Below are 26,452 nucleotides of genomic sequence, written 5' to 3' on the forward strand. Positions count from 1 at the left end.
TAGAAACGCCATCTCCTGATGAAAACTTAATGCAAAAATTAAGTGACCTAATCAGACCTTGCAAGTCTATGTACTTTAACTATGTGTTTACATTATTTCCAGTTACATGGCTAGATTTACAGGGTTTGTAGTGCAAAAATTATTTGCTTAACAAAATAGAACATGCCATTTTTGGACTCTATGGTAAACCCCCTCAAAGCAACTTGGCTAAACATATCTGACGAGCCAGTGACAAAAGGCACATGTGTAGCCACCAATAAGCCTCTGGCTCCCAGCAGTGCATTGCTGCTCCTGAACCTACCTAGGTATGTTTATCAACAGAATATACAAAGAGAACAAAGTAAAATTGGTAACAGGAGTAAATTGAAAAGTCTTAAATTTGCATGCTCTCTCTTTAGCCATGAAAGTTTAATTTTGAGGGAAAGCCTCATGATATTTAGTCAGCTGCTTGATTTATCCTCATTTTGCTAATATAAGAGGTTTTCAGAGCTTAAATTGTTGTTTCTTGGTTTGTTTTAAATTCTAATGTGATTATAAGATCAATTGGTAATAAACAGTATAATTTAAGGCATTGCTTAATTATTTATGTTGCCTCCTTTTGCTGTAATTTATCTCTGAAAACTGTATTGTTTCTACCCCCCCCAAGAGAGGCTAGAGTGCAGTCTGTGTTATACAGAACACTGACACTCCTTCATGCTACAGAGTGATTGGCTGATATGTGCAGACACTTTATTTATAGTTGTACCTAATTGGCCGCTGCAAAGAGAATAAGATAAACAAAATGTAAGAGGCTTTCCAAGGGGTGATTCCCGGACCTGCAAAACAAGGCATATTTCTCTTGTTAGGTGTATCCAGTCCACGGATCATCCATTACTTGTGGGATATTCTCCTTCCCAACAGGAAGTTGCAAGAGGATCACCCACAGCAGAGCTGCTATATAGCTCCTCCCCTAACTGCCATATCCAGTCATTCTCTTGAAAGCTCTCAACATAGCTGGAGGTAGTTAGAGGAAAGTGGTAAAATATAGTTAGTTTTTTCTTCAATCAAAAGTTTGTTTTTAAATGGTACCGGAGTGTACTATTTTATCTCAGGCAGCATTTAGAAGAAGAATCTGCCTGCGTTTTTCTATGATCTTAGCAGAAGTAACTAAGATCCACTGCCGTTCTCACATATATCTGAGGAGTGAGGTAACTTCAGAGGGAGAATGGCGTGCAGGGTATCCTGCAATAAGGTATGTGCAGTTAAGTTTTTCTAGGGATGGAATTTGCTAGAAAATGCTGCTGATACCGGATTAATGTAAGTTAAAGCCTAAATACAGTGATTTAATAGAGACTAGTATCAGGCTTGCTATCAGAGGTATATACTCTGATTAATGTGCAATATAAAACGTTTGCTGGCATGTTTAATCGTTTTTATATATGCTTTGGTGATAAAACTTATTGGGGCCTAGTTTTTTCCACATGGCTGGCTTTATTTTTGCCTAGAAACAGTTTCCTGAGGCTTTCCACTGTTATAGTATAAAAGTTACAGTTGGTGCAGTTAAAATTACAAACTGTGACATTCAGCTTCCCTCAGCAGTCCCCGGCATGCTATAGGACATCTCTGAAGGGCTCAAAAGGCTTCAAAAGTAGGAGCTGTGGCAGTTGTTATGACTGTTTAAAAAACATATTTTTCGTTTTGTTAATCTGTTTTTTGTATTAAGGGGTTAATCATCCATTTGCAAGTGGGTGCAATGCTCTGCTAACTTGTTACATACACTGTAAAAATTTCGTTAGTTTAACTGCCTTTTTTCACTGTTATTTCAAATTTTGGCAAAATTTGTTTCTCTTAAAGGCACAGTAACGTTTTTTTATATTGCTTGTTAACTTGATTTAAAGTGTTTTCCAAGCTTGCTAGTCTCATTGCTAGTCTGTATAAACATGTCTGACATAGAGGAAACTGCTTGTTCATTATGTTTAAAAGCCATGGTGGAACCCCATAGGAGAATGTGTACTAAATGTATTGATTTCACTTTAAACAATAAAGATCAGCTGTTATCTTTAAAAGAATTATCACCAGAGGATTCTGACGAGGGGGAAGTTATGCCGACTAACTCTCCCCACTTGTCGGACCCTTTGACTCCCGCTCAAGGGACTTGCGCTAAAATGGCGCCAAGTACATCAAAGACGCCCATAGCGATTACTTTGCAGGACATGGCGGCAATCATGGATAATACCCTGTCAGCGGTATTAGCCAGACTGCCTGAATTCAGAGGAAAGTGCGATAGCTCTGGGGTTAGACGTAATACAGAGCGCGCAGATGTTTTAAGGCCCATGTCTGATACTGCGTCACAATATGCAGAAGCTGAGGAAGAGCTTCAGTCTGTGGGTGACGTCTCTGACTCGGGGAAACCTGATTCAGATATTTCTACTTTTAAATTTAAGCTTGAGAACCTCCGGGTGTTGCTTGGAGAGGTTTTAGCTGCTCTGAATGACTGTGACACAATTGCAGTGCCAGAGAAATTGTGTAGACTGGATAAATACTACGCGGTGCTGGTGTGTACTGACGTTTTTCCAATACCTAAAAGGTTTACAGAAATTATTACTAAGGAGTGGGACAGACCCGGTGTGCCGTTTTCCCCCCCTCCTATTATTAGAAAAAGGTTTCCAATAGACGCCACCACACGGGACTTATGGCAGACGGTTTTATCCTGCAGCCCCTTGCATGCATTGCTCCTGTCACTGCTGCTGCGGTGTTCTGGTTTGAGTCTCTGGAAGAGGCCTTTCAGACAGCTACTCCATTGACTGAAATACTTGACAAGCTTAGAACACTTAAGCTAGCTAATTCTTTTGTTTCTGATGCCATTGTTCATTTGACTAAACTAACGGCTAGGAATTCTGGATTCGCCATCCAGGTGCGTAGGGCGCTATGGCTTAAATCTTGGTCAGCTGACGTGACTTCAAAGTCTAAATTACTTAACATTCTCTTCAAGGGGCAGACCCTATTCAGGCCTGGTTTGAAGGAAATTATTGCTGACATTACTGGAGGTAAGGGTCATACCCTTCCTCAGGACAGGGCCAAATCAAGGGCCAAACAGTCTAATTTTCGTGCCTTTTGAAACTTCAAGGCAGGTGCAGCATCAACTTCCTCTGCTACAAAACAAGAGGGAACTTTTGCGCAATCTAACCAGGCCTGGAGCAAAGGCAAGCAGGCCAGAAAGCCTGCTGCTGCCTCTAAGACAGCATGAAGGAACGGCCCCCTATCCGGCAACGGATCTAGTAGGGGGCAGACTTTCTCTCTTTGCCCAGGCGTGAGCAAGAGATGTTCAGGATCCCTGGGCGTTGGAGATCATATCTCAGGGATATCTTCTGGGCTTCAAAGCTTCACCCCCACAAGGGAGATTTCACCTTTAGAGATTATCTGTAAACCAGATAAAGAAAGAGGCATTCTTACGCTGTGTGCAAGACCTCCTAATAATGGGAGTGATCCATCCAGTTCTACAGATGGCACAAGGACAGGGATTTTATTCAAATCTGTTTGTGGTTCCCAAAAAAAAGGGAACCTTCAGACCAATTTTGGATCTAAAGATCTTAAACAAATTCCTCAGAGTTCCATCGTTCAAAATGGAAACTATTCGGACAATCCTACCTATGATCCAGGAGGGTCAGTACATGACCACATTGGATTTGAAGGATGCTTACCTTCACATACCGATTCACAAAGATCATCATCGGTTCCTAAGGTTTGCCTTTCTAGACAGGCATTACCAGTTTGTGGCTCTTCCCTTTGGGTTAGCTACAGCCCCAAGAATTTTTACAAAGGTTCTGGGGTCTCTTCTGGCGGTCCTAAGACCACGGGGCATAGCAGTGGCCCCTTATCTAGACGACATCCTGATACAGGCGTCAAACTTCCAAATCTCATACGGACATAGTGTTGGCATTTCTGAGGTCGCATGGGTGGAAAGTGAACGAGGGAAAGAGTTCTCTATCACCCCTCACAAGGGTTTCCTTCCTAGGAGTCCAGGTTATCAAAGCTTCTAAATTCCTGCCGTGATCTTCACTACATTCCGCGCCCTTCGGTGGCTCAGTGCATGGAAGTGATCGGCTTAATGGTAGCGGCGATGGACATAGTGCCATTTGCGCTCCTACATCTCAGACCGCTGCAATTATGCATGCTCAGTCATTGGAATGGGGATTACACAGATTTGTCCCCTCTGCTAAATCTGGATCAAGAGACCAGAGATTCTCTTCTCTGGTGGCTATCTCGGGTCCATCTGTCCAAAGGTATGACCTTTCGCAGGCCAGATTGGACAATTGTAACAACAGATGCCAGCCTTCTAGGTTGGGGTGTAGTCTGGAATTCCCTGAAGGCTCAGGGATCGGGGACTCAGGAGGAGAAACTCCTCCCAATAAATATTCTGGAGTTAAGAGCAATATTAAATGCTCTTCTAGCTTGGCCTCAGTTAGCAACCCTGAGGTTCATCAGATTTCAGTCGGACAACATCACGACTGTGGCTTACATCAACCATCAAGGGGGGACCAGGAGCTCCCTAGCGATTGTTAGAAGTCTCCAAGATAATTCGCTGGGCAGAGACTCACTCTTGCCATCTATCAACGATCCATATCCCAGGTGTAGAGAACTGGGAGGCGGATTTTCTAAGTCGTCAGACTTTTCATCCGGGGGAGTGGGAACTCCATCCGGAGGTGTTTGCTCAATTGGTTCATCGTTGGGGCACACCAGAATTGGATCTCATGGCGTCTCGCCAGAACGCCAAGCTTCCTTGTTACGGATCCAGGTCCAGGGACCCAGAAGCGACGCTGATAGATGCTCTAGCAGCACCGTGGTTCTTCAACCTGGCTTATGTGTTTCCACCGTTTCCTCTGCTCCCTCGACTGATTGCCAAAATCAAACAGGAGAGAGCATCGGTGATCTTGATCGCGCCTGCGTGGCCACGCAGGACCTGGTATGCAGACCTGGTGGACATGTCATCCTTTCCACCTTGGCCTCTGCCTCTGAGACAAGACCTTCTACTACAAGGTCCTTTCAATCATCCAAATCTAATTTCTCTGAGACAGACTGCCTGGAGATTGAATGCTTGATTTTATCAAGGCGTGGCTTCTCCGAGTCAGTCATTGATACCTTAATACAGGCACGAAAGCCTGTAACCAGGAAAATCTACCATAAGATATGGCGCAAATATCTTCATTAGTGTGAATCCAAGAATTACTCATGGAGTAAGGTTAGGATTCCTAGGATGTTGTCCTTTCTCCAAGAGGGTTTGGATAAAGGATTATCAGCTAGTTCTTTAAAGGGACAGATTTCTGCTCTGTCTATCCTTTTGCACAAGCGTCTGGCAGAGGTTCCAGACGTCCAGGCATTTTGTCAGGCTTTGGTTAGATTTAAGCCTGTGTTTAAACCTGTTGCTCCTCCATGGAGCTTAAGCTTGGTTCTTAAGGTTCTTCAAGGAGTTCCGTTTGAACCCCTTCATTCCATTGATATCAAACTTTTATCTTGGAAAGTTCGGTTTTTGATGGCTATTTCCTCGGCTCGTAGAGTCTCTGAGTTATCAGCTTTACAATGTGATTCTCCTTATCTGATTTTCCATACAGATAAAGTAGTTCTGCGTACAAAACCTGGGTTTTTACCTAAGGTAGTTTCCAACAAGAATATCAATCAAAAGATTGTTGTTCCATCATTGTGTCCTAATCCTTCTTCAAAGAAGGAACGTCTTTTACATAATCTGGACGTAGTCCGTGCTTTAAAGTTTTACTTACAAGCGACTAAAGATTTTCGTCAAACATCTTCCCTGTTTGTTGTTTACTCTGGACAGAGGAGAGGTCAAAAGGCTTCGGCAACCTCTCTTTCTTTTTGGCTTCGGAGCGTAATACGCTTAGCCTATGAGACTGCTGGACAGCAGCCCCCTGAAAGGATTACAGCTCATTCTACTAGAGCTGTGGCTTCCATCTGGGCCTTTAAAAATGAGGCTTCTGTTGAACAGATTTGCAAAGCGGCGACTTGGTCTTCGCTTCATACCTTTTCAAAATTTTACAAATTTGATACTTTTGCTTCTTCGGAGGCTATTTTTGGGAGACAGGTTCTACAGGCAGTGGTACCTTCCGTTTAAGTACCTGCCTTGTCCCTCCCTTCATCCGTGTACTTTAGCTTTGGTATTGGTATCCTACAAGTAATGGATGATCCGTGGACTGGATACACCTAACAAGAGAAAACATAATTTATGCTTACCTGATAAATTTATTTCTCTTGTGGTGTATCCAGTCCACGGCCCGCCCTGTCCTTTTAAGGCAGGTCTAAATTTTAAACTACAGTCACCACTGCACCCTATGGTTTCTCCTTTCTCGGCTAGTTTGGTCGAATGACTGGATATGGCAGTTAGGGGAGGAGCTATATAGCAGCTCTGCTGTGGGTGATCCTCTTGCAACTTCCTGTTGGGAATGAGAATATCCCACAAGTAATGGATGATCCGTGGACTGGATACACCACAAGAGAAATAAATTTATCAGGTAAGCGTAAATTTATGTTTTTTCTAACAAAATGACAACTGTAAATGGGTTTTAAATCCTTGGTTTGTATGTATAACGTTTGTAATGCAGTGAATAATTTCTGATGTATAGTAAACTTCATAATCTTACAGTGTAGGGTATTACAGTATACATAAAGTCCACATGTTTAAGCCTAATATCTTCTGCTATTAATCATTAGTCACCAAAACAAAAAAGGCAGCAAATTGATAAGTATGACGCAAGGGTAAATGCATAAATTTATCAAAAATTTGATGAGCTACTGCTGCATATATTTAACTGTGCTCAAATGCTATCAATGGAGACAGCACCCATCCATCGAGCACGGATTCATCATCGACTGCCAATCCCAGTATACACAATGAAAACCAATGCAATCCAGCCTCTTGTCAAAAATAATAAAACCTCTCTATTGCTTCCACATCATGGGAAAAATAACGTTTCAAGCCCTATGTTGGGCTCTTAGTCATGTCTAAGTAAGATTACAAACACACGGCCAGATTACGAGTTTTGCGGTATTAGGGGTGCGGTACTAACTTGCACGTTATTTTCACCGCTCACTTACCTACAGTGCTGGTATTACAGGTTTTTACAAACCCGGCGTTAACAGACAAGACGTGAGCGTAGAGCAAAATTGTGCTCAATACCACACTCCAATACCAGCGCTGCTTAAGTCAGCGGTGAGCTGGTTGTATGTGCTCGTGCCCGATTTCCCCATAGACATCAATGGGGAGAGCCTGCTGAAAAAAGTCTAACACCTGCAAAAAAGCAGCGTAAATCTCAGTAACGCAGCCCCATTGATTCCTATGGGGAAACACATTTTATGTTTACACCTAACACCCTAACATGAACCCCGAGTCTAAACACCCCTAATCTTACACTTATTAACCCCTAATCTGCTGCTCCGGACATCGTCGACACCTACATTATACTTATTAACCCCTAATCTGCTGTCCCCAACGTCACCGCCACTAGAATAAACATATTAACCCCTAAACCGCCGCACTACCGCCTCGCAAACAGTTAAATATTATTAACCCCTAATCTGCCGCCCCAACGTCGCCGCCACTATACTAAATTTATTAACCTCTAAATCTAAGTCTAACCCTAACACCCCCTAACTTAAATATAATTAAAATAAATATAAAGAAAACCTGCTATTAATAACTAAATACTTATCTATAAAATAAACCCTAAACTAGCTACAATATAACTAATAGTTACATTGTAGCTACCTTAGGGTTTATTTTTATTTTATAGGCAAGTTTGTGTTTATTTTAACTAGGTAGAATAGTTACTAAATAGTTAACTATTTACTAACTACCTAACTAAAATAAATACAAATTGACTTGTAAAATAAAACCTAACCTAATTTACACTAACACCTAACTTAACCCTACAATTAAAAACACTGACCTAAAATAAATACAATTAACCTAATTCAATAAAATTAGCTAAATTAGCAAAAAAACCCCCACAAAATTACAGAAAATAAAAAAACAAGTTACAAAATCTTTAAACTAATTACACCTAATCTTAATAGCCCTATCAAAATATAAAAAAAGCCCACACAAAATAATAACCCCCACCCAGCCTAAACTACCAATAGCCCTTTAAAGGGCCTTTTGCGGGGCATTGCCCCAAAGAAATCAGCTCTTTACCTGTGTAAAAAAAAATACAAACAACTCCCCCAAACAGTAAAACCCACCACCCACACAACCAACCCCCCCAATTAAAACCCTAACTAAAAAATCCTAAGCTCCCCAGTGCCCTGAAAATGGCATTTGGATGGGCATTGCCCTTAAAAGGGCATTTAGCTCTATTGCGGCCCAAAGCCCTAACCTAAAAATAAAACCTACCCAATAAACTCTTAAAAAAATCCTAACACTAACCCCCGAAGATCAACTTACCGGGAGAAGTCTTCATCCAAGCGGCAAGATGTCCTCAAGGAAGCCGGCAGAAGTAGTCCTCAAGATGGGCAGAAGTCTTCATCCAGACAGCATCTTCTATCTTCATCCATCCGGTGTGGAGCGGGTCCATCTTCAAGACATCCGGCGCAGAGCATCCTCTTCTTCCGACGGACTAACGACGAATGAAGGTACCTTTAAATGACGTCATCCAAGATGGCGTCCCTTAGATTCCGATTGGCTGATAGAATTCTATCAGCTAATCGGAATTAAGGTAGAAAAAAATACTATTGGCTGATCCAATCAGCCAATAGGATTGAGCTTGCATTCTATTGGCTGTTCCAATCAGACAATAAAATGCGAGTTCAATCCTATTGGCTGATAAAATCAGCCAATAGGATTTTTTTCAACCTTAATTCCGATTGGCTGATAGAATTCTATCAGCCAATCGGAATCTAAGGGACGCCATCTTGGATGACGTCATTTAAAGGTACCTTCTTCGTCGTTAGTCCGTCGGAAGAAGATGTCTCGGATGTCTTGAAGATGGACCCGCTCCGCGCCGGATGGATGAAGACTTCTGCCCATCTGGAGGACCACTTCTGCCGGCTTCGTTGAGGACATCTTGCCGCTTGGATGAAGACTTCTCCCGGTAAGTGGATCTTCGGGGTTTAGTGTTAGGATTTTTTAAGGGTGTATTGGGTGGGTTTTATTTTTAGGTTAGGGCTTTGGGCCTCAATAGAGCTAAATGCCCTTTTAAGGGCAATGCCCTTTTCAGGGCAATGGGGAGCTTAGGTTTTTATAGTTAGGGTTTTATTTGGGGGGTTGGTTGTGTGGGTGGTGGGTTTTACTGTTGGGGGGGGTTGTTTGTAATTTTTATTTTTTACAGGTAAAAGAGCTTATTTCTTTGGGGCAATGCCCCGCAAAAGGCCCTTTAAGGGCTATTGGTAGTTTAGTTTAGGCTAGGGGATTTATTATTTTGGGTGGGCTTTTTTTATTTTGATAGGGCTATTAGATTAGGTGTAATTAGTTAAAAGATCTTGTAATTTGTTTTTTATTTTCTGTAATTTAGTGTTTTTTTTTTTTTTTTGGTAATTTAGCTTAATGTATTGAATTTAGTTAATTGTATTTATTTTAGGTAATTGTATTTAATTGTAGGGTTAGGTGTTAGTGTATCTTAGGTTAGGTTTTATTTTACAGGTCAATTTGTATTTATTTTAGCCAGGTAGTTATTAAATATTTAATAACTATTCTACCTAGTTAAAATAAATACAAACTTGCCTGTAAAATAAAAATAAACCCTAAGATAGCTACAATGTAATTATTAGTTATATTGTAGCTAGCTTAGGGTTTATTTTATAGGTAAGTATTTAGTTTTAAATAGGAATTATGTAATTATTAATAGTAGGTTTTATTTATTTTAATTATATTTAAGTTAGGGGGTTTTAGGATTAGACTTAGATTTAGGGGTTAATAAATTTAATATAGTGTTGGCGACGTTGGGGGCGGCAGATTAGGGGTTAATAATAATTAACTAGTGTTTGCGAGGCGGGAGTACGGCGGTTTAGGGGTTAATACGTTTATTCTAGTGGCAGCGATGTCCGGAGCGGCAGGTTAGGTGTTAATATTTTTATTTTAGTGTTTGCGATGCGTGAGGGCCTCGGTTTGGAGGTTAATAGGTAGTTTATGGGTGTTAGTGTACTTTTTAACACTACAAAGCCGTAGCATAAAACTCATAACTACTGACTTTAAAATGCGGTACGAATCTTGACGGTATAGGGTGTACCGCTCACGTTTTGGCCTCCCAGGACAAGCTTGTAATCCAGCGCTATGTGAATCCCATTGAAAAAAAGACTATACACAATTTGCGTAAGTTGATTTGCGGTAAGGCCAAAAAAGTGTGCGGTGCCCCTAAATCTGCAAGACTCGTAATACCAGCGGTAGTAAAAAAGCAGCGTTATGAGACTTAACGCTGCTTTTTTTTTACTCATAACGCAACACTCGTAATCTAGCCGACAGGTTTTTATAACAAAATTTGGCTTCAAAATTCACAAATTGTTACAAATTGCTCCATCTAGTGGCTAAAATCAGACATTGCATCTCATAAGTTTTATATTGTCATATAGCAACATGGAAAATTTCCTCCAAAACACCCAAATAACCATACTCTGAGTGTATGTATCAATTTAAAATGTCATCAGACAAAAGCACAGAGATTTTCAGACAAATAAGCATGTGGAAATTTTTTAGAGACGGTACACCTGTACAATTATTTGAAAAAAATGTGTTCAAAAATTCCAACATATCATCTTTTTTTTAAATATATACATCAATTCCAGATACAACCTGGATTAATAAATGTGATACTTTAAAAAAAAAAAAAAAAAAGTAAAATCAAACTCACATTTGAGCCCTTTTGGAACTAAAGTATTTTTCCAGTGCACTGTCCCTTTAAAAATTCTTATATAATTTATTTCTCTGTAAAAATTGCTGTCTGTACCAGGTTGTATCCTGAATGGATGTATATGTCTAAAAAGATCATCTGTTTTTGAGCAGATTTGTTTCTAATAATTGTATAGGTATACTGTTCTTAAAAAAAAAATTTTCCACACACTTATTTTTCTGTGAAAATCCCTGTGCTTTTGTCTGAGTGTATGTATCAAATTAAAAGGTCATCAGAGTATGGTTATTTGGGGGTTTTGGAGGAAATTTCCCATGTTGCTATACGACCATATATAACTTATGAGATGTAATGTCTGATTTTAGCCACTAGATGGAGCAATTTGTAACCGGAAGTGAATTTTGGGGCCAAAATTTGTTATTAAATATCTGTGTTTGTAATCTTACTTAGACATGACTAAGAGTCCAACATAGGGCTTGACACGTTTGTCCTTTTTCCCATGATGTGGAAGCAATAAAGAAGTTTTTTTTTTTTTTTTTTTTGAATTCCATAGTTTTTTCATTGTTTAAACATGTGCTGTTAGCAGTATACTCATGGGCTCTGTAGAAGCTTAACCCTTTGAGTGCTAAGCACTCTCCCACCTGGTTGCTAAGATTTTTTTAATGTTGTTTTTTTTTTTTAGGCGATTACCTTTCCAATGGTGGGTCTTGGGGGCCTGTAGCTGCTTAGATGCCTGAGATACAGGCTTCTAAGCAGCATGCCCCCTGCTCTTATACTTAACATGGTTAAGTATAAATAAGGTTGCGCGGTAACGTCATCACGTTATTGTGCGTGACGTCACCACACAAAACGGGAAGCCCCAGCGATGCCTGTCACTCTACAGGCACGATCGCCGGGGTAGGAGCGGTTGGAGCCCCCAGATCTCCCTCAAGGTGGGAGAGTGCTAGTGACGGCTCTGAGCCGTCATTAGCACTCAAAGGGCTAATAAAGGAACACTGAACCCAAATTTTTTCTTTCGTGATTCAGATAGAGCATGCAATTTTAAGCAACTTTCTAATTTACTCCTAGTATCAATTTTTCTTCGTTCTCTTGCTATCTTTATTTGAAAAAGAAGGCATCTAAGCTAAGGAGCCAGACAATTTTTGGTTCAGACCATGGACAACACTTGTTTATTAGTGGGTGAATTTATCCACCAATCAGCAAGAACAACCCAGGTTGTTCACCAAAAATGGGCCGGCATCTAAACTTACATTCTTGCTTTTCAAATAAAGATACCAAGAGAATGAAGAAATTTTGATAATAGGAGTAAATTAGAAAGTTGCTTAAAATTGTATGCTCTATCTGATTCACAATAGAAAAAAAACTGGGTTCAGTGTCCTTTTAAGTATGAAATCCTTTATTGCCGCTTTAGGCTATCTCAGAAGTCTGCTAATGATGGGTATAAACTGGTACAACCCATTTCTGGTGAGTGTTTGGCATAGTAATGTGGCTGTGTTATCTGCCTATAAAACTATATAGGACATAGCTAAAATTCACATGACCCATTGTAACTTATACCATTATTTCTGGGTCTGTTGCATCTTATTGCTATATTCTGCCTTTCTGTCCTACCTTCTGATAGTAACCTGTCTTTGCTTTACCTTAATTAGTTAAAAGAATTACAATTATTACAGTTAATACCACATTTTGTTTCTTTTTATTGAACAAAAATCCATGCAATACCTCTGAATATATTAATGCTGCAGCTAAAGATTCCAAATTTAGATATAAGAGAAATTGACTGAAAGGAAAACTCTGATGCTGTTAGCAAATTGTCGGTTATGAATAAGCCTCTCCTGAGGATTAATTAACACTGACCTACATTTTATTGTTTTAAAAAGGACTTGCTGCTTCTCTGTTTAACCCTTATAATGTTACCCTAGTGTATTAGCTTATTGCTCCTGTATGTAGATCCCTAGATATTTTACATTAAATATAGAAAATCTCTGCGTTTTCTTGTCTCAAGTGCCAGACGTGGTTAAAGGGACAGTACAGTCAGAATTAAACTTTGGTGATTCAGATACAGCACAAGCCGTTTTAAACAACTTTCCAATTTACTTCTATTATCCTAATTTGCTTTGTTCCCTTGCTATTCTTAGTTGAAGAGAATACCTAGTTAGGCTTAGGAGCAGTAATGCACTGCAGGTGGCTAACTGATAATTGGTGGCTGCACAAATATGCTTCAGCTAGCTTTCAGTAGTGATTGCTGTTCCTGAGCCTAATCTTTGACAAAGGATACGAAGAGAACAATGTAATTTTTGATAGTATATTTAATTTGGAAAATGATTTAATATTGCATGCTCTATCTGAATCTTGAACATTTACTGACTTTACCGTCATGTTAACAATGTCTCACTAATGGTAGGAAAAATCAAGAGTGTAATATTTTTGGGTAACAATTTACTTTTTTGGCAAAACTATATGTTTCTTTAGACACAGATGTTTGTTATAACAAAGCTTATGCTTTTATTGTCTTTAACAGAAGAGTTTGAAAAGTACTGCACTGATATTGCAAACACAGCATCATGGGGTGGTCAATTAGAGGTAAGATGTTCAGTACTTTATCATTTTGTATTGATTCAGACATCGCATTGCTATTTGTGTGACAATCCTGGGAGCCACAACTCCTAACCTTCTTAGAGGATTCTACATATATCTATGTACAAAAACCTAAAATAATGTACATTTTTATGTTTACAAATCTGGTCCGGAATCTAAGCGACATTTTACATGGACTTTAAATGATCACTTCTAGTAAAGGTTTGCTGTAACTTACTTTTTAATCTAGCTGTGCTATTCTAATACCCTGTGCTCCAGCTGCCCACTTCAATACTCATATTTTTGTGAGCTAACAGTTTGAACTGTTCTCCAATCAGAGATCTAACCGTACAGCACTTTTTGTAGCTACAGCGCCGATTGGAGAACAGTTCAAATTGTTAGCTCACAAAAAATATAAATTTTGAAGTGGGCGGCCGGAGTGCGGAGTATTAGAATAGCACGGATATATTTAAAAGTAAGTTACAGTGCATCTTTATTAGACGAGATCTATTTAAAAGGACATGAAACCTAAGAGTTGTTGTGTTTTTTTTTTTCCTTTTTTTTTTCTTTTCATTATTTAGAAAGAGAGCATGAGATTTTAAATAACTTTCCAATTTGCTTAATTTCTCTTGATATCCTTTGTCAAAAAGCACATCTAAATAGGCTCAGTAGCTGCTGATTGGTGGCTGCACATAGAAGCCTCGTATGATTAGCTTACCCATGTGCATTGCTATTTCTTAACCAAAGAATATCTGAAGAATGAAGCATATTAGCTAATAGACATAAATTGGAATGTTGTTTTAATATTGTATTCTCTTTCTGAATCCTGAAAGGAAACTTTTGGGTTTCATGTCCCTTCAAGTCCCTGTCAAATATTGCTTAGATTTCGGAATTTATTCTAAAACATATAAAGTTTAGCATCATTTTAAGGAAAGAATAAAAATGTACAGACGTAGTATTTAACCCCTTAAGGACCAGCGACGTACCCTGTATGTCGCTGGCCTTTTTTTGGACTTCTTTGTTTTATAGTGCGGTCTTGCCACCAGCTTTGAGACTGCTCTATTCCACAAAGCCTGCTGGAGGGAGGGCATTAATAGTGTGTTCTTGCTAGACTTGTGCTATTATGTCCTGAAAAAACCCTTAACGACCAGTGACATACAGGGTACATTGTGGTCATTAAGGGGTTAACTTCTATTTATTATTACTAAAACCAAAAATAGTTTTGTTGTGTATATGAGCATGTGCTCTTGCCTATACATTTACTTGTTGCTACTAAAAGCCACACCTGCAGTGTTAATGTGGATGCGGATTCACTTAGCAACAAGCTAATGTATAGACCAGGCAGCGTACTGTACAATAAACAGGTTAGGCAATATGGGATTAGCTGCATCAACCATAGCTTAAAAAGGGAGAGAGGGGAAAAAAATAGGTGTTATTTGGGGTAACGGCTAGAAGGATCAATAATGGTTAAGATTATTTTTATAATGTGCAAGAATTAAATCCCAACATTTTAAATGGTGTAAGAGCAACTTAACGGTTATTAGGCAATGCATTTGTATTCGCTGATATAACTGTTTTAATCATCGTCTCATAGTTATGCGTCTATGTAATTAATAATTGCAGTGACTTGCAGTATTATATAAGTCTGATGTAAGCAAAATGCTGAAATTATTTCTACTGAGTTAGACATTTTCTTAGTGTGTCAAGTCATTTGCTGAGTTTGTAGATGATTTTAATGTCTTGAACTTAACTTGTTTCTTGCTATAAACTATTTTGGAATTTTCCCTTACAACACACTGATCTAATCTAAATCTTGATTATTCAAAATTAGTTTAAAGCTCATAAATATTTAATGGAACATATTTCTTTATTTGTTTACCCTTTTTTATTACCTCTTTAACGTTTTAAGCTTCGAGCATTGTCACACGTATTGAAGACCCCTATTGAGGTAATTCAAGCTGATTCTCCGCCTATCATTATTGGTGAAGAATACTCAAGCAAACCGATAACACTAATGTAAGTAGTAAATTTAGCATTATTCACAGAGAACACACTACTCCTTCTTTTTTTTATTAATTAGCTTTATTTGTTTAGCAGCAATGAAAGCCCACAAATTCCTTTTATGAGTTACACTTTTTGATTGTTTTTTGTTTGTGCTCTGTGCCCATTTTGATACCCATGCGAACAGCTAGGCCTAAGATATTATATATATATATATATATATATATATATATATATATATATATATATATATATATATATATATATATATATATATATATATATATATATCTCGTGTAGTTCATTAACAAATCTAGACAGGCCCAGAAGCTTGTTTTCCCACATAAAAACTCTGAATTACATTGTTTCCAATGCAGCAAAGGATTATGGGTAAGATATGCAAATTAAGTACACAATGACACACCTTTTTACTTCAGTCTGCTTTTCATCAGGTTCCCTTTACGCCAAAGTATCGCTGTTCACACAGCTTATAAACTTAGCTAGGGTTAGTGCAGTGATTCATAACCATCCCAGGACAGACTGTTTCATGGTTTTTGCCACTCATCAGCTGGGAGAAGGTTAGAATCGCTGCTGGGTGAAGTTGATTCCAGGCAGAATACAACAACATTTTAAATTAAGGGGAGATAAAAGGCGAGTGTATATATGTGTGTATGTATGTTATGTATGTGTATATATATATATATATATATATACACGCACACTGTGTAACTGACGTTAAGTAATCATTACACAAGGGTCCTCTGAATTAATGCAAAAGCTAAATGTAGAGTAGTCGTGTTTTTTTTTTCTCTTGTAAGGTGTATCCAGTCCACGGATCATCCATTACTTGTGGGATATTCTCATTCCCAACAGGAAGTTGCAAGAGGACACCCACAGCAGAGCTGTAATATAGCTCCTCCCCTAACTGTCATAGCCAGTCATTCTCTTGCAACTCTCAACAAGCAAGGACGTTGTAGGAGAGAGTGGTTAAATATAGCTAGTTTATTTTCTTCAATCAAAAGTTTGTTATTTTTAAATAGTACCGGAGTTGTGCTATTTTATCTCAGGCAGTAAATAGAAGAAGAATCTGCCTGAGGTTTCTATGATCTTAGCAGGTTGTAACTAAGATCCATTGCTATTCTCACATATGTCTGAGGGGATTACACAGATGAGGTAACTTCAGCGAGAGAATGGCGTGCAGTTTATTCTGCTATCAGGTATGTGCAGTTATAATTTTTTCTAGAGATGGAAAACACTAGAAAATGCTGCTGATACCGGATTAATGTAAGTTAAGCCTGAATACAGTGATTTAATAGCGACTGGTATCATGCTTACTCCCAGGGGTAATACCCTTATGATATTGCAATATAAAACGTTTGCTGGCATGTTTAATCGTTTTTATATATGCTTTGGTGATAAAACTTTATTGAGGCCTAGTTTTTTCCACATGGCTGGCTTAAAATTTGACTAGAAACCTGAGGCTTTCCACTGTTGTAGTATAAAAAGTTACAGTTGTGCACTTAAAATTACAAACTGTGATATCCAGCTTCCCTCAAAGGCCCTCTGAATGCTATAGGACATCTCTAAAGGGCCCAAAGGCTTTCCAAAGTCGTTTATTGGGTAAGGTAGGGCCACAGCTTGCTGTGGCAGTTGGTTGTGACTGTTAAAAAACGTCTTTCGTTTTTTTTTCTTTATCCGTTTTTTGAACTAAGGGGTTAATCATCCATTTGCAAGTGGGTGCAATGCTCTGTTAGCCTATTATACACACTGTAAAAATTTTGTTTGATTTACTGCATTTTTTCACTGTTTTTCAAATTCTGACAAAATTTGTTTCTCTTAAAGGCACATTACCGTTTTTTTATATTTGCTTGTTAACTTGATTTAAAGTGTTTTCCAAGCTTGCTAGTCTCATTGCTAGTCTGTATAAACATGTCTGACATAGAAGAAACTCCTTGTTTATTATGTTTAAAAGCCATCTTGGAACCCCCTCTTAGAATGTGTACCAAATGTACTGATTTCATTTTATGCGATAAAGATCATTTTCTGTCTTTAAAAAAATTATCACCAGAGGAATCTGACGAGGGGAAAGTTATGCCGTCTAACTTTCCCCACGTGTCAGACCCTTTGACTCCCGCTTAAGGGACTCACGCTCAAATGGCGTCAAGTACATCTAGGGCGCCCATAGCGTTTACTTTACAAGACATGGCGGCAGTCATGGATAATACACTGTCAGCGGTATTAGCCAGACTACCTGAACTTAGAGGTAAGCGAGATAGCTCTGGGGTGAGACAAAATGCAGAGCATACTGACGCTTTAAGAACCATGTCTGATTCTGCCTCACAATATGCAGAAGCTGAGGAAAGAGAGCTTCAGTCAGTGGGTGATGTTAATGACTCAGGAAAGATAACTGATTCTAATATTTCTGCATTTAAATTTAAGCTTGAACACCTCCGCGTGTTGCTTAGGGAGGTTTTAGCTGCTCTGAATGACTGTGATACCATTGCAGTGCCAGAGAAATTGTATAGACTGGATAAATACTATGCAGTGCCGGTGTGTACTGATGTTTTTCCAAATACCTAAAAGGTTTACAGAAATTATTAATAAGGAATGGGATAGACCAGGTGTGCCGTTCTCTTCCCCTCCTATTTTTAGAAAAATGTTTCCAATAGACGCCACCACACGGGACTTATGGCAGACAGTCCCTAAGGTGGAGGGAGCAGTTTCTACTCTAGTAAAGCGTTCTACTATCCCTGTCGAGGACAGTTGTGCTTTTTTTTTTTTTTTAGATCCAATGGATACAAAATTAGAGGTTACCTTAACAGGGCCTATGAATACCCAAAAACTTCCCTCGCCCACCGGGCAAGTAAATCACAAAACTTACCAGCCCGCAAGAAACTTTAGTCGCCCGTGCATATCTGCATGTAGTGTGTATATATCTTATGTAAAAAGGCAATATAAATAATGTTATTGTAATCTCACAAAGCATTGCAGACAGAGGTCCCAATTTGATTGCTTTGCAAGCTGCTTACTATTTGGGACTTTAGTATTAATAAAAAGGCTTTAACTTTAGAAAATATTTTTCTATCACCAACTACAAAAAAACAGGGATACTATCTTTGTTATACTGTATGTACCCTCTTGACTTATTTTCCACTAAGGGTAAAAAAAAGATCTAATTGAGCAGTTTTTTTACTTCAGCATATGTGGGGTCACAATTGACTAAGTATATTTAATGCTGCCACCCTTCAACCTATAGAGCTTTGACATAACAAGCATGTTAAAAACACCTTTCTGTCCGGCTGCCTTTCAATTACTAGCGCAACTGTCAGTGCCGCGCTAGCAGATTTGACTGGGTGCATGGAGATGGTATGTTTTCTACAAATTGGTAAAGTCAGTTTTTGAAGCAAAAGTAGCGTCCAGAAATATTGTGCAGTGCTCTATATTGTTATAGTAGGCAGCTTGCTCATGTACATTGTGCTGAAGTTTTGCAGAGGACCCTGGAGTACGTCGGCATAATGTACATGAGCAAGCTGCCTACCATAACTATATAGTCACTTTAACCCATACTTCATTAATATACACACACAGAGAAGAAACACTCACCGCTCTAGCAGGATGTCTTCCCGCGCAGACAACCTTAGGGGTGGGAAGTAGCAACTGACAAGGAAGAGACCAAGAGCCATGAAGATAAGGGGAGGTCTTTGAATGCATTTAACAGAAAGAACCTCCCCTTTCTACCCTCCTTTCCCGTGTGTGCGCATATTTGAAAGGCAAATTGACATTTTTTATTATTGCTTCTTAAATCCCCCTTACAATGTCAAGTCGCCGCTCGGGCTGGTAACTTAAAATTTTTACTTGCCCGCAAGAAATTTAGGTCGCCATTGGCGACCGGACCGGTCTATTCATATGCCCTGCCTTAAGAAAATATTTATTCAACAAGGTTTTATCCTACAGCCCCTTGAATGCATTGCCTCTGTCACTGCTGCTGTGGCGTACTGGTTTGAGTCTCTGGAAGAGGCTTTACAGGTAGAGACTCCATTGGATGACAATGCATACTTGGCAAACTTAGAGCACTTAAGCTAGCCAATTCTTTTATTCTGATGCCATTGTTCATTTGACTAAACTAACGGCTAAGAATTCTGGTTTTGCTATACAGGCGCGCAGAGCGCTATGGCTTAGATCATGGTCAGCTGACGTGACTTCAAAATCTAAGCTACTTAACATTCCCTTCAAGGGGCAGACCATATTTGGGCCTGGTTTGAAGGAGATTATTGCTGATATCACTGGAGGAAAAGGTCATGCCCTTCCTCAGGACAGGTCCAAATCTAGGGCCAAACAGTCTAATTTTCGTGCTTTTCGAAACTTCAAGGCAGGTGCGGCATCAACTTCCTCTAATGCTAAACAAGAGGGAACTTTTGCTCAATCCAAGATGGTCTGGAGACCAATCCAGACCTGGAAAAAAGGTAAGCAGGCCAAAAAGCCTGTTGCTGCCTCTAAGACAGCACGAAGGAACGGCCCCCTATCCGGTAACGGATCTAGTAGGGGGCAGACTTTCACTCTTCGCCCAGGCGTGGGCAAGAGATGTTCAGGATCCCTGGGCGTTGGAAATTATATCCCAGGGATATCTCCTGGATTTCAAAGCTTCCCCCCCAAAAGGGAAATTTCACCTTTCACAATTATCTGCAAACCAGATAAAGAGAGAGGCATTCTTACACTGTGTACGAGTCCTCCTAGTTATGGGAGTGATCCATCCAGTTCCAAAGGAGGAACAGGGACAGGGTTTTTACTCAAATCTGTTTGTGGTTCCCAAAAAAGAGGGAACCTTCAGACCAATTTTGGATCTAAAGATCTTAAACAAATTCCTCAAAGTTCCATCATTCAAGATGGAAACTATTCGTACCATCCTACTAATGATCCAGGAGGGTCAATATATGACTACAGTGGATCTAAAGGATGCTTATCTTCACATTCCGATACACAAAGATCATCATCGGTTTCTCAGGTTTGCCTTTCTAGACAGGCATTACCAGTTTCTAGGTCTTCCCTTTGGATTAGCTACAGCCCCAAGAATCTTTACAAAGGTTCTAGGGTCGCTTCTGGTGGTCCTAAGGCCGCGGGGCATAGCAGTAGCCCCTTTTTTAGACGACATCTTGATACAGGCGTCAAACTTCCAAATTGCCATGTCTCATACGGACGTAGTACTGGCATTTCTGAGGTCGCATGGGTGGAAAGTGAACGAGGAAAAGAGTTCTCTATCCCCACTCACAAGAGTTTCCTTTCTAGGGACTCTGATAAATTCTGTAGAAATGAAAATTTACAAGTCCCAAATAGTAAGCAGATGCTCTTGCAGCGCCCTGGTCTTTCAACCTGGCTTATGTGTTTCCACCGTTTCCTCTGCTCCCTCAACTGATTGCCAAGATCAAGCAGGAGAGAGCATCGGTGATTCTGATAGCACCTGCGTTGCCACGCAGGACCTGGTATGCAGATCTAGTGGACATGTCATCCTTTCCACCATGGTCTCTGCCTCTGAGACAGGACCTTCTACTTCAGGGTCCTTTCAACCATCCAAATCTAATTTCTCTGAGGCTGACTGCCTGGAGATTGAACGCTTGATTTTATCAAAGCGTGGCTTCTCCGAGTCAGTCATTGATACCTTAATACAGTACTGGCATTTCTGAGGTCGCATGGGTGGAAAGTGAACAAGGAAAAGAGTTCTCTATCCCCACTCACAAGAGTTTCCTTTCTAGGGACTCTGATAAATTCTGTAGAAATGAAAATTTACCTGACGGAGTCCAGGTTATCAAAGCTTCTAAATTCCTGCCGTGTTCTTCATTCCATTCCACGCCCTTCGGTGGCTCAGTGTATGGAAGTAATCGGCTTAATGGTAGCGGCAATGGACATAGTGCCGTTTGCACGCTTACATCTCAGACCGCTGCAACTATGCATGCTCAGTCAGTGGAACGGAGATTACACAGATTTGTCCCCTCAACTGAATCTGGACCAAGAGACCAGGGATTCTCTTCTCTGGTGGCTATCTCGGGTCCATCTGTCCAAAGGTATGACCTTTCGCAGGCCAGATTGGACAATTGTAACAACAGATGCCAGCCTTCTAGGTTGGGGTGCAGTCTGGAATTCCCTGAAGGCTCAGGGATCGTGGACTCAGGAGGAGTCTCTCCTTCCAATAAATATTCTGGAACTAAGAGCGATATTCAATGCTCTTCAGGCTTGGCCTCAGTTAGCAACTCTGAGGTACATCAGATTTCAGTCGGACAACATCACGACTGTAGCTTACATCAACCATCAAGGGGGAACAAGAAGTTCCCTAGCGATGTTAGAAGTTTCAAAAATAATTCGCTGGGCAGAGATTCACTCTTGCCACCTATCAGCTATCCATATCCCAGGTGTAGAGAACTGGGAGGCGGATTTTCTAAGTCGTCAGACTTTTTATCCGGGAGAGTGGGAACTCCATCCGGAGGTTTTTGCACAACTGATTCATCGTTGGGGCAAACCAGAACTGGATCTCATGGCGTCTCGCCAGAACGCCAAGCTTCCGTGTTACGGATCCAGGTCCAGGGATCCCAAGGCGACACTGACAGATGCTCTTGCAGCGCCCTGGTCTTTCAACCTGGCTTATGTGTTTCCACCGTTTCCTCTGCTCCCTCAACTGATTGCCAAGATCAAGCAGGAGAGAGCATCGGTGATTCTGATAGCACCTGCGTTGCCACGCAGGACCTGGTATGCAGATCTAGTGGACATGTCATCCTTTCCACCATGGTCTCTGCCTCTGAGACAGGACCTTCTACTTCAGGGTCCTTTCAACCATCCAAATCTAATTTCTCTGAGGCTGACTGCCTGGAGATTGAACGCTTGATTTTATCAAAGCGTGGCTTCTCCGAGTCAGTCATTGATACCTTAATACAGGAACGAAAGCCTGTCACCAGGAAAATTTAACATAAGATATGGCGTAAATATCTTTATTGGTGTGAATCCAAGGGTTACTCATGGAGTAAGGTCAGGATTCCCAGGATATTATCTTTTCTCCAAGTAGGTTTGGAAAAGGGATTGTCAGCTAGTTCCTTAAAGGGACAGATTTCTGCTCTGTCTATTCTTTTGCACAAGCGTCTGGCAGATGTTCCAGACGTTCAGGCATTTTGTCAGGCTTTAGTTAGAATCAAGCCTGTGTTTAAACCCGTTGCTCCACCATGGAGCTTAAATTTGGTTCTTAAGGTTCTTCAAGGAGTTCCGTTTGAACCTCTTCATTCCATAGATATCAAACTTTTATCTTGGAAAGTTCTTTTTTTTTTTTTTGGTAGCTATTTCCTCGGCTCGTAGAGTCTCTGAGCTAATTGCCTTATAATGTGATTCTCCTTATCTGATTTTTCATACGGATAAGGTAGTCCTGCGTACCAAACCTGGGTTCTTACCTAAGGTGGTATCTAACAAGAATATCAATCAAGAGATTGTTGTTCCATCCTTGTGTCCTAATCCTTCTTCGAAGAAGGAACGTCTATTACACAATCTGGATGTGGTCCGTGCTTTAAAGTTTTACTTACAAGCTACTAAAGATTTTCGTCAAACATCTGCTTTGTTTGTTGTCTACTCTGGACAGAGGAGAGGTCAAAAGGCTTCGGCAACCTCTCTTTCTTTTTGTCTAAGAAGCATAATCTGATTAGCATATGAGACTGGTGGACAGCAGCCTCCTGAAAGGATTACAGCTCATTCCACTAGAGCTGTGGCTTCCACTTGGGCCTTTAAAAATGAGGCTTCTGTTGAACAGATTTGCAAGGCGGAGACTTGGTCTTCGCTTCATACTTTTTCAAAATTTTACAACTTTGATACTTTTGCTTCTTCGGAGGCTATATTTGGGAGAAAGGTTTTACAGGCAGTGGTTCCTGCCTTGTCCCTCCCTTCATCCGTGTACTTTAGCTTTGGTATTGGTATCCCACAAGTAATGGATGATCCGTGGACTGGATACACCTTACAAGAGAACACAATTTATGCTTACCTGATAAATTTATTTCTCTTGTGGTGTATCCAGTCCACGGCCCGCCCTGTCATTTTAAGGCAGGTAATTTTTAAATTTAAACTACAGTAACCACTGCACCCTATGGTTCCTCCTTTCTCGGCTTGTTTTCGGTCGAATGACTGGCTATGACAGTTAGGGGAGGAGCTATATTACAGCTCTGCTGTGGGTGTCCTCTTGCAACTTCCTGTTGGGAATGAGAATATCCCACAAGTAATGGATGATCCGTGGACTGGATACACCACAAGAGAAATAAATTTATCAGGTAAGCATAAATTGTGTTTTTGTTTTTTTTTTTTTTTTTTAGAAAGTAACTTAAAGGGCCACTAAACCCAAAATATTTCTTTCATGATTCAGATAGAGAATACAAATTTAAACAACATTACAATTCACTTCTATTATTTATTTTGCTTCATTTTTTAGATAGCCTTATTTGAAGAAAAAGCAATGCACATGGGTGAGCCAATCGCACGAGGTTTCTATGTGCAGCAACCAATCAGCAGCTACTGAGCATATCTAGATATGCTTTTCAGCAAAGAATATCAAGAGAATAAAACAAATTAGATAATAGAAGTCAATTAGAAAGATGTTTAAAATTGCACTCTCTTTCTAAATCATGAAAGAAAAAATGTGGGTTTCATGTCCCTTTAAGTCATCTACAGCACCACTAACTATATCATATTTTAAACTTAAAGTGATATGAAATCCAATTTTATTTTTTGATTCAGAGCATACAATTTTTAAAGTCTTCAATTTACTTTTATCTTCAAATTTGCTTCATTCACACTTTATTCTTTGTTGAAGAGATACCTAGGTGGGTGTGTGTAGCACTACATGGCAGGAAATAGTGCTGTCCTCTAGTGGTCTTGCAAGTAGATAACATTCTAGCAAAATTGCTGCCATATAGTGCTTACATACATGTGCACGCTCCTGAGCTTAAGTACCTGCTTTTCAAAGAAAGATACAAAGAGAATAATAGAAGTAAATTAGAATGTTTAAAATGTAATGCTCTATCTGAATCATGAAATCAAAATTTGCTTCCTGTCTTATTTTATATTATTTCCATTAAATGTGTGGAATTGTAGGTGTCCCACTGACAAAGGGTATGAGAAGCAACATCACCGCACTGTGCAGACGCAGTGAAACGCACTAAAATAATAGCAGCGCCACTCCTCTAATTTAAAGGGACATGAAACCGAAATTGTTTCTTTCATGAATCTGAGCTTACAGTTTTAATGTTCCAATTTACTTCTATTGTCCTTTTTGCTTCAGTTCCCATTGTATCCTTTTTATTGAAGGATCAGAAATGCACTACAAGAATCTAGCTGTACAGATCGGTAAGCCAATGACAACAGGCATATATGTGCAGCCACCAATCAACAGCTAGCTCTTGGCTTACCCAGGTAAATTGGAAAGTTGTTTAATATTGTATGCTTTATCTGAATGTTAAATGAAAACTTTTTGGTTCCATGTCCCTTTTAAATTAGAGGAGTGGCAGTGCTGCAGTTCTAGGTGAACTTATTTTAGTGAGTTCCGACATTGGACCAGATTACAAGTGGAGCGCTATATATTGCTTCCATGAAAGCAATATTAGCGCTCCACTTTTTAATACCAGCGCCAAGCGCACGCTAATGTGCGGTGGTATTACAAGTTAGCGAATTGGCGGGAAGCTTTGCACTCACTAGGGTGTGCTTCTATAGGCTCCAATGGAAGCCTTGTTCTGATGTCGTCAGACTACATCAGAACCTTGCGCAGCAAATTTTAGTTATATATCTGTATATATCTATTTACATATATAATTATGTGTATATACATATATTTAGTTATTTTATTAGCCTTTTATTTTATAAGGTGGTGAGAGTTCACTATCCATTACTCCTAGGATTCAACTCCTGGCCACTAGGAGGAAGCCAAGATTTCCAAAACCAACTTCATCCCTCCGACCTCACTGGTATGCCAGTCTTATATTTGCCTCCACAGAAGGAAGGTGAAGAACTGAGGTGCTCCAGATTCTACCTTGAGAGGCCCATTTTTTCCCCCCTCAGAGCTGCTACTGAGACAGAGGGGAGAATGAGGTAGTGACACAATTACTCCGTGAGTTGGTCACAAGTGTTGTGGGGACCTATCCCTTAGCCGACTCCTCTTAGGTTGTCTATATACTCCTCACTTAAATCCTCTGATACAATGTGCTCAGCACTGGATGGTCTATCTACTGGAAGCAGTCGTTTCTGTAGCTGGTAAGCACGTTGTAGTGGATGCTTGTAAGGTAAGTCTGATTACATTGGCACTTGCATAACCCACAGGCTACTAGCAGGTTTGTCATGTTACATCAAAGCCTGGGGACTTAACTAATAGAAAACATTACCACATTAGATTGTATTTGTTTTATTGTCTGCTTTCTTGGAGGCTATGAGGGGCAGTACACACTTTTTTTTTTTTTTTTTATTATTATTTTTTTCCCCTTACATAAGTGTCATTTTTATTTCTTTTTTTACAGTTATTTTTGTTTTTACTTCAGTGTAAAGTGTACACGCTCCGTATTTTCTTAGAACGCTTCTTGTAACTCAGCTGCACTACTTGTTTTACAATTTAGTAAAGCTTATGAGCTTGATGGCGCGTTGGCTTCCCCTACACGGTTGTAAATTCCGAACCGCCCTACTGAGCCACTTGCCCATATTGAGTTAGTGCTCTACATTCTTTTCATTGTTTATTTAGGCAATACTTATTCTCTGGGAATGTGCTATTTTTTGGGGGTTTTTTTTCCCGCTGCCCTAAAAGCCCTCTTTTCTAGGATAGCGCTCCTGGTCAGTTATTTCTGCGGTTTATCTGTTCTCCGTTTTCCGATTTCCTAAAGGTGTTTTTTTTTTTTTTGGATTATTTTATATTGGTTTAAACTATTATTGTTGTAGTTTAATTGTGTATAGTCTCTTTAAAAAGCAGCTTTTACTTATGTGTGGTCTTTGGTTCCCCCTTTTTTTATTCTCGGACTTTGCTGCCTTAAAGGGACAGTCTACTCCAGAATTCTTGT

General features: G+C 39.8%; 1 protein-coding gene across 1 annotated transcript in view; it reads left to right on the forward strand.

The window, feature by feature from the left end:
* Window positions 1–26,452, forward strand: part of OTUD6B (OTU deubiquitinase 6B) — a 68,170-nt gene that overhangs the window by 21,325 nt on the left and 20,393 nt on the right. The window contains exons 5-6 of the mRNA XM_053715191.1: window positions 13,345–13,406; window positions 15,310–15,416. Coding sequence (XP_053571166.1) covers window positions 13,345–13,406; window positions 15,310–15,416 — 169 coding nt within the window. The remainder of the gene's footprint in view (window positions 1–13,344; window positions 13,407–15,309; window positions 15,417–26,452) is intronic.

Source organism: Bombina bombina, chromosome 5 (genome assembly GCF_027579735.1).
Source record: "Bombina bombina isolate aBomBom1 chromosome 5, aBomBom1.pri, whole genome shotgun sequence".
Classification (NCBI taxonomy): domain Eukaryota; kingdom Metazoa; phylum Chordata; class Amphibia; order Anura; family Bombinatoridae; genus Bombina; species Bombina bombina.